This window comes from Cebidichthys violaceus, unplaced genomic scaffold (genome assembly GCF_023349555.1).
Source record: "Cebidichthys violaceus isolate CVI_PGR_0920_01 unplaced genomic scaffold, fCebVio1.0.p SCAF_208, whole genome shotgun sequence".
NCBI classification, from domain to species: Eukaryota; Metazoa; Chordata; class Actinopteri; order Perciformes; family Stichaeidae; genus Cebidichthys; species Cebidichthys violaceus.
The window spans coordinates 88,747-106,915 of NW_027176382.1; the positions used below are offsets into that span (position 1 = coordinate 88,747).

At 43.5% G+C, this 18,169-nt stretch overlaps 1 protein-coding gene across 1 annotated transcript; it reads left to right on the forward strand.

The window, feature by feature from the left end:
* Positions 1–2,015: 2,015 nt before the first annotated feature.
* LOC137877030 (ankyrin repeat, SAM and basic leucine zipper domain-containing protein 1-like) lies at positions 2,016–17,878 on the forward strand (the record flags this gene model as incomplete). Its single annotated transcript, XM_068716710.1, has 9 exons — positions 2,016–2,482; positions 3,264–3,360; positions 3,689–3,832; positions 7,965–8,070; positions 12,729–12,852; positions 15,387–15,521; positions 15,691–15,809; positions 17,288–17,360; positions 17,822–17,878. Coding segments are annotated over exons 1-9 (963 nt in total), but the record flags the coding sequence as incomplete, so codon positions are not given.
* Positions 17,879–18,169: the final 291 nt, after the last annotated feature.

The window sequence follows — 18,169 nt, forward strand, 5'->3', positions numbered from 1 at the left end:
AGCATAATGTACTAAATGAACATCATGCTGTATTGAAGAAGACTGTAAACTAGAGATTGAGACCATAAACTCATGTTTACAATGTTTACTGAGGGAATAAATCAAGAGAGAAGTAGAGTCATTTTAGACTAGACTTCTATACAACCAGAGGAGTCGCCCCCTGGTGGACACTAGAGAGAATGCAGCTTTAAGACACTTCAGCATCGGCTTCACTCGGCAGAACCGGATGTTGCCGTCTGGTCTTTACCCGCCGCCATTTTCTCGTAAGTAACCCGATCAGTACTGAGCATGTGCAACTTTGAATACAGATGAGAGGATTAGTAAAATGGCTCACTCTGGAGAAAAAAAACAATGTGGTTTACTTATTTTTCAATAAGTTGCCTAAGTGAGTTGCTACATTTACCCGATCGATATTACTTGCACCAGACAAGAGGGCAATCCTTGCTGTCGAGTCCTGTTAAAAGTGAAAGTGACAGCAGTGGCTGGTGAAGAGTGTGGAGATATTCTATATCTCCTGTATATGCATGTTAGGATTGATAACTTTGTATGTAATAGTTTAGCGATTTATTAGTATATAGTTCCTCTTTCTTGTAAAATGACACACACTCTGGTATTCACAAATGAAGTCTGTGTAACTGGACAGAATTGAACAGGTGTAAGTGACTGAACCAGTGGAGTCAGCTCTTTCTTGAATAGAGACCTTATGTCCTACAAGCCTGTGTTCTGACCATCTCCATATATGGACTTATGTCTGACATCCCTGTTCTCTGCATTTCTTCCTGCAAGAATAAATAACTGACGCCAGTCCAGAAAACTATGCTTTCTTTCCCATGATTCATGTCCAATAAAGAATTCTGCAAAAATCGACTCCAACCTCATCTGTGACCAGTCTTTTAAACCACAAGAGTTTAATTTCAGCTTTCATCATGTGGACACACGCAGAATATTTGTGTGTCTGTAGGTACGAGGTGAACGACCGGGGGGGGGGGGGGGGGGGGGGGGGGGGGGGGCAAAACAGGATTTCTGAACCGATCTGCAAGTTAAACATGAATCAGAATACTAAACACGTTCAATTTGTTGTTGAAGCGCATTTGAAAGCAGAAAAAGAAGTTAATGCTCTGGTTTGACAAAGAAAAGAGGTATCAGTACAACGTCACAGTGTCTATAAAACAATCAGAATATCCTATTGAGACCATTACTCCCTGCTCTAATACGGAACGGGACATGTTCTAACCAGAGTCTGGTCTGGGAGGGATTGATTGATTGAATTTAGCAGAGAATTGAGTCTTTGTCCTGTTTTATTAAAAAAAGGTTATTTGGACCTCGTGATTATCTCTGTGTGACGGGATGAGCCTGAACTTTTAAAATGCAGCTGAGGGATGAAGAGATACTACATGAAGTCAGACCTTTTTAAAGGTTGCTTGCAACTATCGGGTCCTTCATACAGAGGGACACAAAGGTTTGCTTCCCTCTTGCCTAAAGGAAGGAGGGACCTCTGCTGGACATTTACTGTCCTCTGCAGCCAGAACAAAAAGATTTATAGAGTTATAGATAACGATGGTTTATATCAAGTAACTTCTATTTTGAGCCAAAAGTCACAAGCTTGACACAATTGATTCACTGGTTATATTAGATACATGCTGTATAATACTTAATAGCCCTGTATGTGTGTGTGTGTGTGTGTGTGTGTGTGTGTGTATATATATATATATATATATATATATATAATCGTGACTTGTGGTTTTGTACGACTCCTAGAGCGAGCCCTATTTATTCCAGCTGATATTTAACTTTAACAGCTCTTCTGTGAGTTAAGTTAACCCGGGTAAACAAAAGTGGGCTGGCATTTTTCGGACATTAAATCTGGATTTTTTTTAAATAATGGGCTGTGGTGGACCAATGGTGTAACACCAATATAGCATAAACACACTCACATTGCTGCAGTTTAGTAAAGCAGCTAACCATTAATAAGCTATATTGCTAATAACAGGCTAGTTCACGTTAGCATTCACACTCTGCAGTGGAATGTCCATAGGCTAATGCTAGCTTACTTTAGCTAAGCAGCTAACGTTAATGTTGCAGCAATGGGAGTGGAACGGATACCAAAATTACAGCAAACTGATTTAAGTTTTTAATAACATATCAAGGCTGAATTTCACTTAGCTAACCACACAGTGTAAACCTCTACATTCAGGCTTCCTGTGTGTTTCTTTAACTGTACATAGGGTCTTAAAGATAGTTTGATTGTCGCGGTTTTGGGCCGTTAAACTCCGCCCACCCGCGGGCCGCACTGGGGTACATCTTCAAACACCCCTTTAATTCACCTGCACTTCAACGGCACCTTGGCTAGCTAGTTGCTACCGTTAGCTTACTCATGGACAGCTTCATGGATAAAGCCTTCCCAGCTGGAGATGAGAGCGACGCAAGCAACGACGAGTGGGACATCGGGTGTTATTTGAATAAAAAGTCTCCCCAAATTAAGGTAACTTCAGAAACAAAAACACCTTTTAATGTATGCTATTAGAAGGTAGCAACGACATTATCGCTAGCTTACGGCTAACATTATTGCTAGCTAGTGGCTAAAATGTGTTAAGCTAGCTTTAGTTTCCTTTTTTTGCGGTAGCAAGCTAACAACGCTGTTTTATTATTTGGTTTGTGGTAAAATATAAACAACAGAATAACACATTAGGCTGGCTCAAACTAGTTACGATCAAGTAGAGTAGTTTATTTATATATACATATATAGAGAAAATAGTGAGAAGGGTTGAATTCGCGTGAACATTACTGTGCCGCTCTTTTTTTTAAACCTTCTTCTTCTTTGTCTTTTTTGAGGTTTATTAGCGGTTGGCAAACAATGAATTGGTGCATTACCGCCACCAACTGGTATGGAGTGTAGATCAGGATGTCTAGTACTTACAGTATAAATAATAAAAGAAAATATATAAGAAACAACAGAACTGGCTAATAATTAATGCGGAAATGAAAATATTTGTTAGTTGCAGCCCTAAACTACATGGCAGCCATTGCGCCATATAACATGTTAGTTATCACAGTAACTGTGAACATTACTACACAGTATTTACTGTGTAGTATTAGTTTGTAGTACATTGTACCTGTAGGTAGCACAGGTAAGCTAGTTCTCAATGCTGCTCACACCCAATGACCAGGACATTGTTTTTGCTAAATATTGGTACAGATCCAATATTATGGGAGAGAGTTTTTTGTGAATTCATTTTGATCTTTTTTTAACTCCATTGTTCCAGGATTTGGATGACGCTGTGCCACAAGATAATGAGTCGTTGTTGAAACGAGCCATCAACGAAGGAGACGTCGGGACGGTTCAACGGCTGTTGGACGACGGCAAGTACTCTCTGCATTGTCTTTACCTTAGATTGGGCTGATTTCTGAAGCGCTAGATTCATCAAACTTTAATTATCAATTCATAACAAATTGACAAACATTTGTCAAGCGGCTTGGTGTTGATGTGTCACAACGTTAACAGTTATGCCAGAAAGTGATATGCAGAAATCAAGTGGGAGAGGAAAAACTCAAATCTAAGCAAGGAAGTAAAGAAACAACAGAATCTTGTTTTGTGTGTGCATGTATGTGCGCTGGAGGGCGTTAGGCACGGACTTGCTTTTTATTGTGATCATTTCCTCTCTTAATCGGATCCGTTGGGTGTGGACAGGCGTGGACGTGGAGACCAGGCTTGGCTTTGAATGGACTCCTCTGATGTGTGCCGTCAGCGTGGCTAATTACGAGCTGGCCAAGCTGCTACTGGACCGAGGGGCTAGTGCCAACTTCAGCAAAGGTCAGATTAATTCAGATCACTATGTTTGAGTTGATTAACTTGTCGAACCAGACCTCATTCCTGAGGAAACAAGAGGAATTGAGCTTTAAAAATGTCCGCCTCCAGACATGGCTTTTGTTCAAATAAAGACAAGTCCTCCATTGCTTTTATGTTTGTTAGCCCACACTACTTCCACACTTTACTTAGTAATTTCCCCAAATACAACTGGGAAGTTACAAACACTAACACACAAGCTAAGACGTGTTTGAACAGGACATGAATGTAGCTCAGGAGTTCACCACTATTAAGTGACCTAAACCTGCATTCTCTCTAGTGTCCATCAGGGGGCGATTCCTCTGGTTGTATAGAAGTCTAGTCTAAAACGACTCTACTTCTCTCTTGATTTATTCCCTCAGTAAACATTGTAAACATGAGTTTATGGTCTCAATCTCTAGTTTCAAGTCTTCTTCAATACAGCATGATGTTCATTTAGTACATTATGGTCCATTTAGAGTCAAACAGACCATAAAGCAGGGGATGCTTTAGGGGCGGGGCTTACTGTGATTGACCAGGTCGCTCCTGTGTCACTTCTGGTTGCAACAAAAACAAGATGGCGACGACCACAATGTCAAACTCGAGGCTTCAAAACGACCACTTCTTACATACGATCTATCGCATCGCCTCAGGCCTCTGCGTCGTTTGACGCTGCTTCAGTTATGCGTGCACTTTGTTTTTCGGAAAACACTTGAACTCGTTCTATTTCGGATCGACGGTTGATCTCGTCGTTTTACCCGCTGATCCCTCAACCACCACTTCTCAGAAAAGGAAACACAAACTAGGCCCCCCCCCCCCCCCCTCTCTCTCTCTCTCGTGGCACCTTTCTTCAATTTCCCCACCAAAGACCAGGCGACCAACACGCTTCATCTGACATTACTTAATGGCGATGACGCCAAAGAGGGACTCTTGCAGAAACACACCGCCGATCCTGTTTTGAGTAGTTCATGCTCGTCCCGGAGCAAGAGAGATTAAAGGCATCTGTCGGATGGAGGTCAGTCTGGGTAGAATAAGCACGGGGGGGGGTTTGCAGTTTCTATTCACATAGAACCCGGAATCCTGCTAGAAATGTATTATAAGCTAGTGTGAGGAAGTTAATCATAATTCATCTCTAACATCCATCTGTGAAAACATCTCCTTCATACAGCTTTTTATTCAAGTTTGTCACCAAAACTCAATTTTTTTTACAAGATTACATTTAAACACGATCATGATGGCGTTATAATTCACCTTCTCCCGATAATCGTTTTTTAACTGAGCGGAGCCTGAACGCGTCGTAATGTAAATGAATGGAACCTCCGTACGTTAGCTGTTAGCCGTTAGCCGTTAGCGGTGTTGCTAACCTTCTTCCCGTCTATTTCAACACGGATCAGTTGTTTTCACTGTGACGTTATCAGACATCAGCGAATAGAAAGCATAAATGCGGATATCCTGATCGCATATTTTTACCTAATATTGTCCGATAACCGTTGTCGGTAAAACTGTGTTTCACACATTGATGGTTTAACTGTGTGACTGATCCGCGGGAACCTTGAGGAAGGATCCGTACGGACGGCTACGACGGTCTGTTACACTACCGACGCTCACCGTGACGAATACAGGTAAAAGTGAAATATCTATTTAAATGATATTCATGTCGCTGCTGCACAATGCGTTATTTTGAGACCACCGCATTCCTAATTTCCCAGAGGATCCATTAGAAACCCTCCTGCGGGCCCCCTGCACTGGAACCAGAGCAGCGGTCACGCTCCTGATATCTGATGTCAATTACTTCTCAGTCCAGAACGTCGAGTTAAACTCTGTGTGTGTGTGTGTGTGTGTGTGTGTGTGTGTGTGTGTGTGTGTGTGTGTGTGTGTGTGTGTGTGACTGATTTTCACATGGTCTGGGCATCTGATGCTCGAGGCAGGTGAAGGAAATAATTAAACGGGAGGGATGACGTGTGGTCACGTCCCGGTGGAATGCACGAGTGATTGATGACGGGCACCGTGCTGCTGTCATGCCGCCTCACCAATTCTCAGGCCTCAGATTTATTTACTCCACCGGGAAAGTCTGGTTTACACCCACACACACACACACATGTAGTATAAACACACACACACACACACACACACACACACACACACACACACACACGCACACACACACACACACACACACACACACAGATATAGAGCCAAACATGCACAGCCACAGGAACCCACATGCAGATGTAGTGGCCCAGGTATGCACACACACACACTCTCTCTCACACACACACACACACACACACACACACACACACTTATAGATGCCGTGATACCCACAGGTTGGAGACTCGGTCATTGGTGGAACCGAACAGGAATGGAGTGCGTCGCCACGGGTCTCAGACCGGTGTTATCAGGAGAAGATAAGGAAGCTCCCTCGGTCCCATAAAAGGCCGCCACACTTCCTGATGCCAGATAAATGAATGGCTATCCATCTCCATCACCACATTCTTTATTCTTTTCCTTATTACAGCATGATGTGTGGCTATTTGTTCCTCTTTTTCCATACGGACCAAGTTGCAATCAGAAAATCCATTGGCAGACGTTTCAGCGGTGACCATCGACCAAATTTACATGTCAAATGCGGCCCGCTACGGTTTCACAATGAACCGAAAATGTTTTAGCGCTGTAGCGGACCCCAGCCGGACAATGGTGAAGCGTACTGATGTTTCCAGAGGCCTTTATTTATTTTTTCCTCATTTAAACCAATCTCCAGAAAACACGGTAAGAGCTCCGGAACAGATTACAACATGAATGAGCTCTTACGAGTTTAAACATTCCTTAAAATGCAGTTAAATAGACAGGGGAGCATTAAATTATTAAACATTTTCTCTAATATATACATTTCAAAAGCACATGTAAAAAAACGAAATATAGCATTAGCTTAGAAATTACAGCTTAGTCATTTAGCTAACCTCTTAAGCTAACATTAGCATCTAGTTGAAACAGAATACAATGAAACACACAATAAACACAATAAACGCACAATACCTTGTTCCCGTTCCAGCAGGTGCTTAACCGTTAATTAATAAACTAATATTGCAGAGGAATATTTATAACACTTTTCGTCTGCACCGTCTATTATCTTTTATCCAAATCCAAAGTCAAACTACTATACTCTGACGAGTTGGATCTGCTTCCGGTTTCGCCAGAAGGACTTCAAAATAAAAGGACCCAAAACATAGAAAGGGCACTTACAAAATAAAGGCTAGCAGGAAGTGATTAACCGAGGTAACAAAGAAAAGGGTTTGTTGGAAATATTCACCTTACATATAACAGAACCTCTTAAGAGTCCTTTACAAGCGCATCTCAAGAGGTTGGGGAAAATTCAGAAAATGTGACGGTACTCGAGTACAGTCTCTGAGAGGACGCAGTAAACCCTCAATATGTCCAGTGGACGCACCTTATTTGCGCCCCGATATCGCTGCTTTGTGGACAGCAGAATCGCGTCGAAATCTGCAGGACGAGAGCTAGTTAACGTTAGCCGTTAGCGGTCGATGGGCTAACGCTAACGGGATTCTTTAAGTTTCATTGTGATGCGTTCAAGGTCTATTCAGCAAAAATGAATGTGAGGTGGAAATCATTTTTAACTTCATCATGATGTGTTCAAATGTAACCTAAGGGCCAAACTGTTTTCTTTCTCTAAACTCTTAAAGACTCGTTAGCTTTTATGAAGTATGTTTTTACAATTTGCGCTAAGCTAAATGTTTGTTTCAGGTCCAATGAAGTGAAACGGAAGTTAGAGCGTCTTGAGCTTCCATTCAGCAGTGAAACAGGATATTGAGCGGCGTACTGATCCAAGAGAGATTTAAATCAAATTAAAGTCTGCATTTGATTGGACCGCTAAGAAGTGGGCGGGCTTACAGTGTATATGTCATGATATTATTGGTTGATACTATCTTACATAAGCACTCGTCATGTTTTCTTTTAATAGGAAGAAAAGATGATTGGATTTTGGCATAAAAAAATACGAAGAAACTGATTTTTAAATAGGTGCACGATACGACCCGAGGATCTAAAAAGGCTTTAAAAAGACATTTTGTAAACGTAATAAAATGTTAATGTTGTGATGATGCGCTTCTTGTCCTCAGATCACTGACGGTGCTCATGGCCGGCTGCACGGCATCTGCCAGTGAGGACAAAATCGCTCGCTGTGTGGAGATCCTGCTATCCAGAAATGCTGATCCCAACATGGTGGACAGGTGAAGGGGGGAGGGAGGGAGGGGAGGGGGGGTGCAGATATGTTTCGGGTCAAAATGTTTACAGGACTCTCAGCACAGTACGCACTGTCACACCCCTATTGATGTCGGCCCAAATAAAAACACTCCAGACGCGAGGCGCTGGATCACATTTCCTTTGATGGTTCTCGTTAGCTGCCATGTGTTAGCATTATGCACCGCAGCACTCCATACAGTGTGTGTGTGTGTGTGTGTGTGTGTGTGTGTGTGTGTGTGTGTGTGTGTTTGTGTGTTTTGTTTGGAATGTCCTGTTATGGCATGTGCATGTACAGACGGGTATCAGACAGACAGACAGACAAACAAACACAGTGTGGGGGGGGGGGTGTTTAGAGGCTTGGATGGCGTCCAGTGAGAATGGTCAAAAGGTTACAGAACTAAATATCTAAAATATGCTAGAATGTCTCCATAACACCGCGGCTTCGGCAGCATTGTTGTCGCATATTGAAATATAATCGCTTATTCTGGATGATTTAAGAGTTGAGATTTTCAGTTTAGCTTGTTTGTTTGTTTTTAATGAAAGTTGGTGGAAGGCTTTAGGAAGAGTCTCTTACATTTCAGAGCAGATCTGAAATGCGGGTCTGATTTTGTTTCCCTTATGGAAACGGCCTTGAAGGAGTTCTTGCCTTCCTGCATTCTTTTTAACGATCATCTTGGCATTGATCTGTTCCCTGAAACACATTTCCTGCCCCGTCTTACCTGCAAAACGCGAGTTTAACGTCCAGCAACAGTGTCCAGCCATCAGGAGACTAGAAACAAACATGTGGGGGGGGGAACCTCCATTTTAGATCGACACCTATAGACACAAAATGTTACCGTAGGCGACACGGAAGTAGAAACTTCAAGCATCCGTCCGATAAATCCACACAACATGGCGCGATTTGTCATTTTGAGAAAATTGGCGAAACTTTTAACATCTAAAGAAAAAGGGGACAGCGGACGGCTAAAATGTCCCTAAAATAAACACATTCGCTGCATTAGTGATGTTCAAACAGACACAATTGTCACAGGTGCTGTTTTCAGAGACGATATATTCACAATATAAATCGGTACTTGTGAGTTTCGGTGCGACGAGTCGATATAAATCTGGCGAGGAACAAGAATAAAATTCCCTGTCGTGTGAAAGAATGCAGGGAGTTCGTTGTTGCAGCACTTCTACCATCTGTGGATGTTGTTTCCGCGTGTCAAAGGGAGGATGCCCCCCCCCCCAGTGGCCCTCCTTGTTTAGCCCTCCCTAATCCCACTGTCACTCTTGTCCACCGCCAGCGTGCCGCCGACATGCACGACACTCGCGGCCCCGAAAATCCCACACGGACTGATCGGTTCTTTCCTTGACAAAATATATGCGAAGCGAGGTAACGAGACGCAGGAGGAGGAGGAGGAGCCAACAGCTCCTAAACAGGTTCATGTGGGTGCAGAGCGTAAACCTCTTCTTCCTCCTCCTCCTCCTCCTCTTCCTCCTCCTCACCTCTTACGTCTGAATATCAAACCGATGATGAACACCAGCTGCTGTTGTTGTGTAAACAAGAAGTCTCTGTCGTGTCTCAAAGTCCTGCAGGAGCACGATGTGGGGTCCATTGCCTCCATGTGTCCTCCTCCTCCTCCTCCTCCTCCTCCTCCTCCTCCTCCTCCTCTTCTTCTTCTTTTTCTCCTTCGCTGTTCTGATTATTCCTCAGATCAGTTTACGGCATAATTCCAGCTTAGACTTCTATTAGTTCTGCTTTGAGATGTGAAGAGGCTCCACCCTTTGATCATAAGGATACCAACACACATTGATACAGCAGCTGTGTCATTCCCGTCTCCAAGTAATATTGGAAACACTGAGTCACGACTACACACACACACACACGCACACACGCAGATCTAGACTTAAAGTCTAGATCAAGTCCTTAGCCTTGAGTGTGGTGGGAGTTATTAACCTACTTGAGGTAGAATCCCTAAAAACTTGGTATGACTAAAAGCAAAAACAATGATTTGACAAAATGAAACTAGAAACAATCGCCCTGCTGTCACTAACTGAGGAAGCAATTACTTAATTACTTAACTAGTATATCCAACCCAGAATGGCAATTATGAAATGTAGCTTCAGAGTATTTTTTTGTTTTAAATCTGGTGTTTTTGATTCCCACAGAATAACCATTAATCCTCGACTGTCAGGTAGTTTATTACACTCAAAATATCATCTTTTCTTGTCCTTTTTTTTGGAAGCCATTTTTAAATTGTAGTTTGCTTTGCTTTGGCTCAGTGAGTCGGGTGCTTCTGGAAGTCATTCTGTCTGCATATCGATCAGCTATCAAGTCTGTTCTCACAGTCTGAAGGACACACGCACACACACACACACACACACACACACACACACAGTGAAATAGTATGAGAGTGACCGTGGTGCTCGTCAACAAGCCTTGGGAACGTGCTGGACATGAAAGCAGAAATGACTCTTAACTGTCCCGTTCTGCCATAAAATGAATTGTCGTGACGCCTCATTTGTTTGACTTCACATGAAACATTCACTTTGGGTGTCTTGTGATTCATAGACGGAGGTTCAGGCTCACACCTCCGTGTCAGTTCACGTTTAATCTTATCGGTACAAAAGTCAACATTAGCGCAGGACACAGCAGTACGCAAGGAAAGGCTTCGACTGTGGAGTCATGACGATGAGTCGTGAGATTTGTCTGCTTCCTGATTTACAGGATTTTTTTTTTCAAACTGAATTTGTTGACATCCGATCACCTGAAATGCTTTAAATGTCATTTTTAAAAATCTATCGCAGTATAAATAGTCTCTTTTGTTCTACAGTCTCAGCCACAAAATCCCTGCAGGAATGAACGTGCTCTCTAGGATAAAATGATCAAGTGGCATAGGTCATGAGTCATAGTCATAGGCCTCACTTTATTATATTACTGAGCTAAAGACCCAGTCGGTTATTATTTATGGACTTCATACCCAATGGCGTGTCTCTACAATATGAGCGTGCGTCACTGTAAGCCGTCCCAACACCTTCTTTTGTAAGCCGACACTTTTCTACTCCTACCGTCGCTTTCTGTGACTTTACTCTAGACGGCGTTAGCCTACGTAGCTAAACGAGTAACGTCAGCTACGTCAACGCTGCTCTGCTGACGTTGGCTAACAGCGTGGGTGGGCTGAAGACGGTTGTTAAAGACAATTTTAGTCACAGATGGCGGTAAAACACAAAAGTCGCCGGATTCGTCTGTACATTTTAGTTACATCAAATTTGAATTGAGTCCTGAAAAATCTGCATTCGTCTGTATGTCTCAACATATTTAAAATGTAGTGTCTTTATAAGATTATTGTAGAATTATATAGAGTAATATTCTTCCAAAGTTTCTAGAAAGCATTTACTTTAGTAGCCAATCAGTGTTAATTAACAGACCTGTCAATCAACTTGAGATTGATACACATTTACATCTGACTTATTGAATTACGGACTGTCCCTTTAAATGCCTCCTCTTGCTGTGTTGTTCTCTCTCACACAAACGTTTTCCTGTAAAAGCTTGAAGTGAAGTGATGAATTGCCCCCCCCCCCTCTGTAATTAGGTGTGTTTTTCTCAGCCGCCGTGTTTGAGTGCGAGGCGATAAGATACCGACGAACTTGTAGAGCAGCTTATTTATGAACAGCCTTCTGTCAGACAGAAGCAAACACATGAGAGAGGTAAAACCATTTAACACGGCGGCGGCTGTTGAAACACGACATGTTAACCATTCGAACCCACCGCGGTAGATTACCCTGCATGCATCTGTGTCGTTGCACTGGAAGGAATACTTGCAGTCAAATCATGTGAAATATTAGTACGATGTGAATCAGCCACATGGTAATTTCAGGTTGAATATTTATTCATTTTATTTTATTTTACGGAGGCTGCGTTGGCATTTATAAATTAAAGTTTGAAAAATATTTTGGTTGCAAATTCAAGAGGCTGATCTGCCCTGTATTCATTATTTTTTAAATATAAATGTCATATAATATGATGTTTAATTAATGTAAGCGATTGTTACGCAGAGCCGTGACATCATACCGGGGGGGGATACTGTCAGTAAATAAAAATTAAAATATAAACTTCACGTATCCTGAGTTGAAATTGTGATTTAAAAAAAAAAAGTATTGTTATTTATTTATATAAAGATTCACAAACACACTTTGACATTTGTGTTTCATGCATTCAAGATATTCAGTTTACTGAGTGAAGCAAAGAAAAGCAACAATGGAAAATCTAGAACCAGAAAACGATAATTTTACTAAATTTTAATTATTTGATTTCTTAGTTTTGTTTTTATCATATGATTGTTTTTACTGTTTCATCAGAGTTTAGATATTACTTCCTTGCAGCTTTTGTCAGTCGAAGAACTTAAAGGTGCTGTATCAATAAAGTTATTATAATAATTGATACATAATTGTTTCAGTTCTACTTGAACCTTTTGAGAGCAAACACCTCCAGCCTACAGGTGTTACTAGTTACTCTAAAGTTGAATCAGTGAATCAAAGTCAACGGCTCCCTATAAAGTGATGTGTGCTGCCCCCTGGTGGTTTCTCTGTACCTTCATCATCATCATCATCATCATCATCACTCGTGTCACGTCTCCCGTCTCCTCCCTCTTCATCCGCTCAGGTCTCAAATGACCTGCCTGATGCTGACGGCCAGGTCCGGCCACAGCAAGGTCATCAACCTGCTGGTGTCTCACGGGGCGGACGTCGACGTCCGGGACGTCAACGGCTACGTCAACGGCTACACGGTGCGTTCACTGTCCCCTCAGCCGCAACACGCACATCTACGCTGCAGCTCTGAAATCACAAAGAAGGACTGCGTCTGAGACGTTTCAGAGCAAAACACGAGACGTTTAGAGATCCGTTAATGACGCAGTGTTAATGATGTGTTATAAGCTGCTTAGAGATAATATAAACAGGTTGTAATTCATCTCTAATATCTAGTTATGTTGTGAAAACATCTCCTTCAAACTACTGGATTTATTCAAGTTTACATTATACAAGATTACATGTGAACACATCAGAATGTTATAATTCACCTTTGCCCAAAACTCATTTTCCCTGAGCAGAGCCTGAAGGCATCGTAATGTAACTGAAGTGAACCTCCATTGGTTAGCCGTTAGCGGTGCTGCTAACTTTACTATTTCTCCTCCTGCTGCTTTAAACACTGATTGGTTGTTAACAACATAACACTATCAGAGATCAGAGACTAGAAAAAGAAGAGGAGGAGGAAGAGGAGAGAGGAGGAAATAGGAGGAGGAAAGAGGAGGAGGAGAGGAAAGGAAGGAAAGAAGCGAGGAGGAGGGTGAAGGAAGGAAGGAGGAGGAGAGAGGAGGAAAGGAAGGAAAGAAGCGAGGAGGAGAGAAGGGAGGAGGAAATAGGAGGAGAGAGGAGGAGGAGAGGAAAGGAAGGAAAGAAGCGAGGAGGAGGGCGAAGGAAGGAAGGAAGGAGGAGGAGGAGAGAGGAGGAAATAGGAGGAGGAGAGAGGAGAGGAGAGGAAAGGAAGGAAAGAAGTGAGGAGGAGAGAAGAGGAAGAGAAGGGAGAAGGAAATAGGAGGAGGAAAGAGGAGGAGGAGAGGAAAGGAAGGAAAGAAGCGAGGAGGAGGGCGAAGGAAGGAAGGAGGAGGGAGGGAGGAAGGAGTAGAGAGGAGGAAATAGGAGGAGGAGAGAGGAGGAGGAGAGGAAAGGAAGGAAAGAAGCGGGGAAGAGAGAAGAGGAGGAAGAGAAGGGAGGAGGAGAGAGGAGGAGAGGAAAGGAAGGAAAGAAGCAAGGAGGAGGGCGAAGGAAGGAAGGAGGAGGGAGGGAGGAAGGAAGGAGGAGAAGGATGGGGGAAGGAAGGAAGAAGGAGGATGGAAGACGTTATAATTTACAAATTTTCATTGTGCAGAGCCTGAAGGCATCATAATGTAACTGAAGTGAACCTCCGTTGGTTAAACACTGATTGGTTGTTTACAATGTAACATTATCAGAGATCAGAGACTAGAAAAGAAGAGGAGGAGAGAGGAGGAAATAGGAGGAGAGAGAAGGAAAGAGGAGAGAGTAGAGAAAAGGAAGGAAAGAAGTGAGGAGAAGAGGAAGAGAAGAGAGGAGGAAAGAGGAGAAGGAGAGGAAAGGAAGGAAAGAAGCGAGGAGGAGGGCAAAGGAAGGAAGGAAGGAGGAGGAGAAAGGAGGAAATAGGAGGAGGAGAGAGGAGGAAATAGGAGGAGGAGAGAGGAGGAAAGAGGAGGAGAGGAAAGGAAGGAAAGAAGCGAGGAGGAGAGAGGAGGAAAGAGGAGGAGAGGAAAGGAAGGAAAGAAGCGAGGAGGAGAGAAGGAAGGAGGAGGAGAGAGGAGGAAATAGGAGGAGGAAAGAGGAGGAGGAGAGGAAAGGAAGGAAAGAAGCGAGGAGGAGGGTGAAGGAAGGAAGGAGGAGGAGAGAGGAGGAAAGGAAGGAAAGAAGCGAGGAGGAGAGAAGGGAGGAGGAAATAGGAGGAGAGAGGAGGAGGAGAGGAAAGGAAGGAAAGAAGCGAGGAGGAGGGCGAAGGAAGGAAGGAAGGAGGAGGAGGAGAGAGGAGGAAATAGGAGGAGGAGGAGAGAGGAGAGGAGAGGAAAGGAAGGAAAGAAGTGAGGAGGAGAGAAGAGGAAGAGAAGGGAGAAGGAAATAGGAGGAGGAAAGAGGAGGAGAGGAAAGGAAGGAAAGAAGCGAGGAGGAGGGCGAAGGAAGGAAGGAGGAGGGAGGGAGGAAGGAGGAGAGAGGAGGAAATAGGAGGAGGAGAGAGGAGGAGGAGAGGAAAGGAAGGAAAGAAGTGAGGAGGAGAGAAGAGGAAGAGAAGGGAGAAGGAAATAGGAGGAGGAAAGAGGAGGAGAGGAAAGGAAGGAAAGAAGCGAGGAGGAGGGCGAAGGAAGGAAGGAGGAGGGAGGGAGGGAGGAGGAGAGAGGAGGAGAGGAAAGGAAGGAAAGAAGCAAGGAGGAGGGCGAAGGAAGGAAGGAGGAGGGAGGGAGGAAGGAAGGAGGAGAAGGATGGGGGAAGGAAGGAAGAAGGAGGATGGAAGACGTTATAATTTACAAATTTTCATTGTGCAGAGCCTGAAGGCATCATAATGTAACTGAAGTGAACCTCCGTTGGTTAGCCGTTAGCGGTGCTGCTAACGTTTCTAGCTCTCCTCCTGTTGCTTTAAACACCGTTTGTTTACAACGTAACACGATCAGAGATCAGAGATCAGAGACTAGAGAAGCATCCGTGCGGATCGACAGCGGCCCGCTACGCTCACTAGTGATGAAGCCGTACCGGTGTTCTCCACCAGGCTTTGTCGGTGGCGGTGCAGTACGGCAGAGAGGAGGCCGTGCTGAAGCTCCTCCAGCTGGGAGCGAACAAAACGCTGAGGACCACGGCTGGCAAGAGCCCCGCAGACCTGGCTGTGACTTTCAAACACACGCAGGTACCTGAAGTCATGCTATGACGCCTTTCAGAACACTGAACATGTGCAGTCTGGATGTTTCTCACTACACTTGTCAACTGTCTAGCTACCACAAGGAAAATATAGTTGTGTAAGGCCCATAAAAGTGATGATCAATGAGTCTGAGAACATTCCCACTTCTGAATCACAGATAGTCAGGATCCTGGCGTCTTCGTCCCAGACCTCCACCGTCCAGGCCTTCAGCTCCATGGAGGAGACCCTCTCAAAGTTCTTCAAGACCAACTCTGCACCGCTACCTTCAAAGGAAAGGTAACGACGACCTCCGACCTGCCGCAGTTACTGACACAGAACTTTGTTTTTCGTCATTCTTCTTTTACATTTGATGTAGTTTTCCTCCCTCTAGCTTTGGCAGCAGAAACAGACATTTATACACACATATATATATATATACATATGTGTATATATCTATATATCCACCATATTTCACCAAACAAAGAGGTCATGGGATAATATTATACAGTGCAAATCTGCATCTCTGTGATTTGGATTTTTATTTTTTTTGTTATTTCTGCTCTATTTTGTTATTTTTTTCCGCCTCTTACCTGGCAGAGATTTATGGAGGCTCCTCCCACTTCACAGCACGGAGACCCGCTCACACCTCAGCAAGAGGTCTTTCTGAGTGTAATGTGAACATAAATAGGCCGATATGATATAATATTTAGTAATATAAAGTAGAGAAGCCAGACATACAACAACATGCACTCAGAGCTGAAACTCCTCTGCATAAATACAGATGTTTGTCGCCCTCTGTTGGATCACCGGAGCAGCAGCGCCTGTGCAGCAGGTGTTGTTGAACCAGCCTTCAACCAGACGTAAACAACGAGAAACCTCCGGCATGAGTGTTTAGTCTCTTCAGGCACAGCTGGGCCACAACCATCAGCCCAAGACGTTGTGCTGGAGGACGTCTGGCACCCGGAAACCGCAGACCGTCGGCTGTTCACAGAGACGATTTAACCCAAGGAACGTATTCCACCGTCGTGAGAAGAGAGGCTCGTGTGTGAAGCTCGTCGTGTCAACAGTGGAGCTGGAGCCGAGGATGATGTGTCTGAACTCAATGACACCCAAAGGAGACAGAGATGTGTCCTTCTACAGAGAGCTCAAAGGACACTTCAGGACACTTCAGGAGGGTTTTGCTGATGTCAGGTCTTTAAACCTAAGCCTCGCACTCCTGCTGCGGCTTTTTGGACAAATTAGCATTTTGCAAAGTCTCAATTCATTCAGTTAAATCGGTGATGTTGCACCAGTACGCGTCCTTTATCTCCGACGCTTTAAACCCAAAAGGATGCCGTAAAGTCACAATTTAAATTTAAATGAATCCTATGTTTTCTTGATACTGCTACATTTTTGAACAACAAATCTGCTCTATGCACTCATGTCGACGATGACCAAAGATGCTTTATCGTCCAAAATCAAAAGAAATGTCATATTTCTTGCAAAGGTGGAGATCCTTCTGTGTTTATAGTCTCGACGAGTGAAAGGGAAACGTAACAACAGTGAAGTAGAAGAAGCATATTTATCAAAACCTTTAACTATTACATCTATAAAATATGTTTTGTGTAGTATTCTTATTTACTGTTTTATGGATTGAATCACAATTTCAAATGTTTTTAAATTCTGAAAAAAATCTAGAATTAAACATATTACAAAATGGTGATTTGAGTACAAATAGTATCATCAAAGTAATATTTACATATATATATATATAAATAAATATATCTGCTCTTCAGTGTAACCAGGCTGGACGACCTGGAGCTCCTCCTCCACGGCCTCGATCTCGGCTTCCTCGCTGACGTCCTGGCTGTAAGTACCGATTTCATGCATTTTCGTACGAACAAACTGCGAGAGACTTCTGCTCTCTCGTCTCTCCGATGCCAAGATCGCGAGCAGAGATAACTATCTCTACCTAGATCACAATCTGTGGGTGAGATACAGCGATCCCTGCAGCTGCGTTATTGGCAGAATTACATGTAAACGCTTTGGATCGTGTCACGAGACGACAGTAGTTTACATATTTTACTCATAATGGATCCAGTGTGCCGGACGGCCTCGAGCCTGATATACCAGCACTGGGTCTGATGGGGTGCAGGTAGACCGCTGCCTCATGCAGGTGCATCTGTTTCAGCCGCAGGAAAGTTTTGATTCGGTAAACTTCTTCTTTTTCCCCTCCTTCCCCCCACACACACACACACACACACACACACACACACACACACACACACACACACACACACACACACACACACACACATGCACATGCACAGGAACATGACATCACCTGGAGCTACCTGTTGACCATGGAGGAGGAGGACCTGGAGAAGGTAGGGTATCTCTGTCAACTTGGAGAGTCCTCAAATCTGCACAAAGCGGGACATAAATGTAAAATGAGTTTGTTTGGTTTCCCACTTTTGCCGTGTACGTCTCTGGTAGAGAGACCTGTCAATCACACTAAGCCCCGCCCCTAAAGCACACCCTGCTTTCTCGTCTGTTTGACTCTAAATGGAGCATAATGTACTAAATGAACATCATGCTGTATTGAAGAAGACTGTAAACTAGAGATTGAGACCATAAACTCATGTTTACAATGTTTACTGAGGGAATAAATCAAGAGA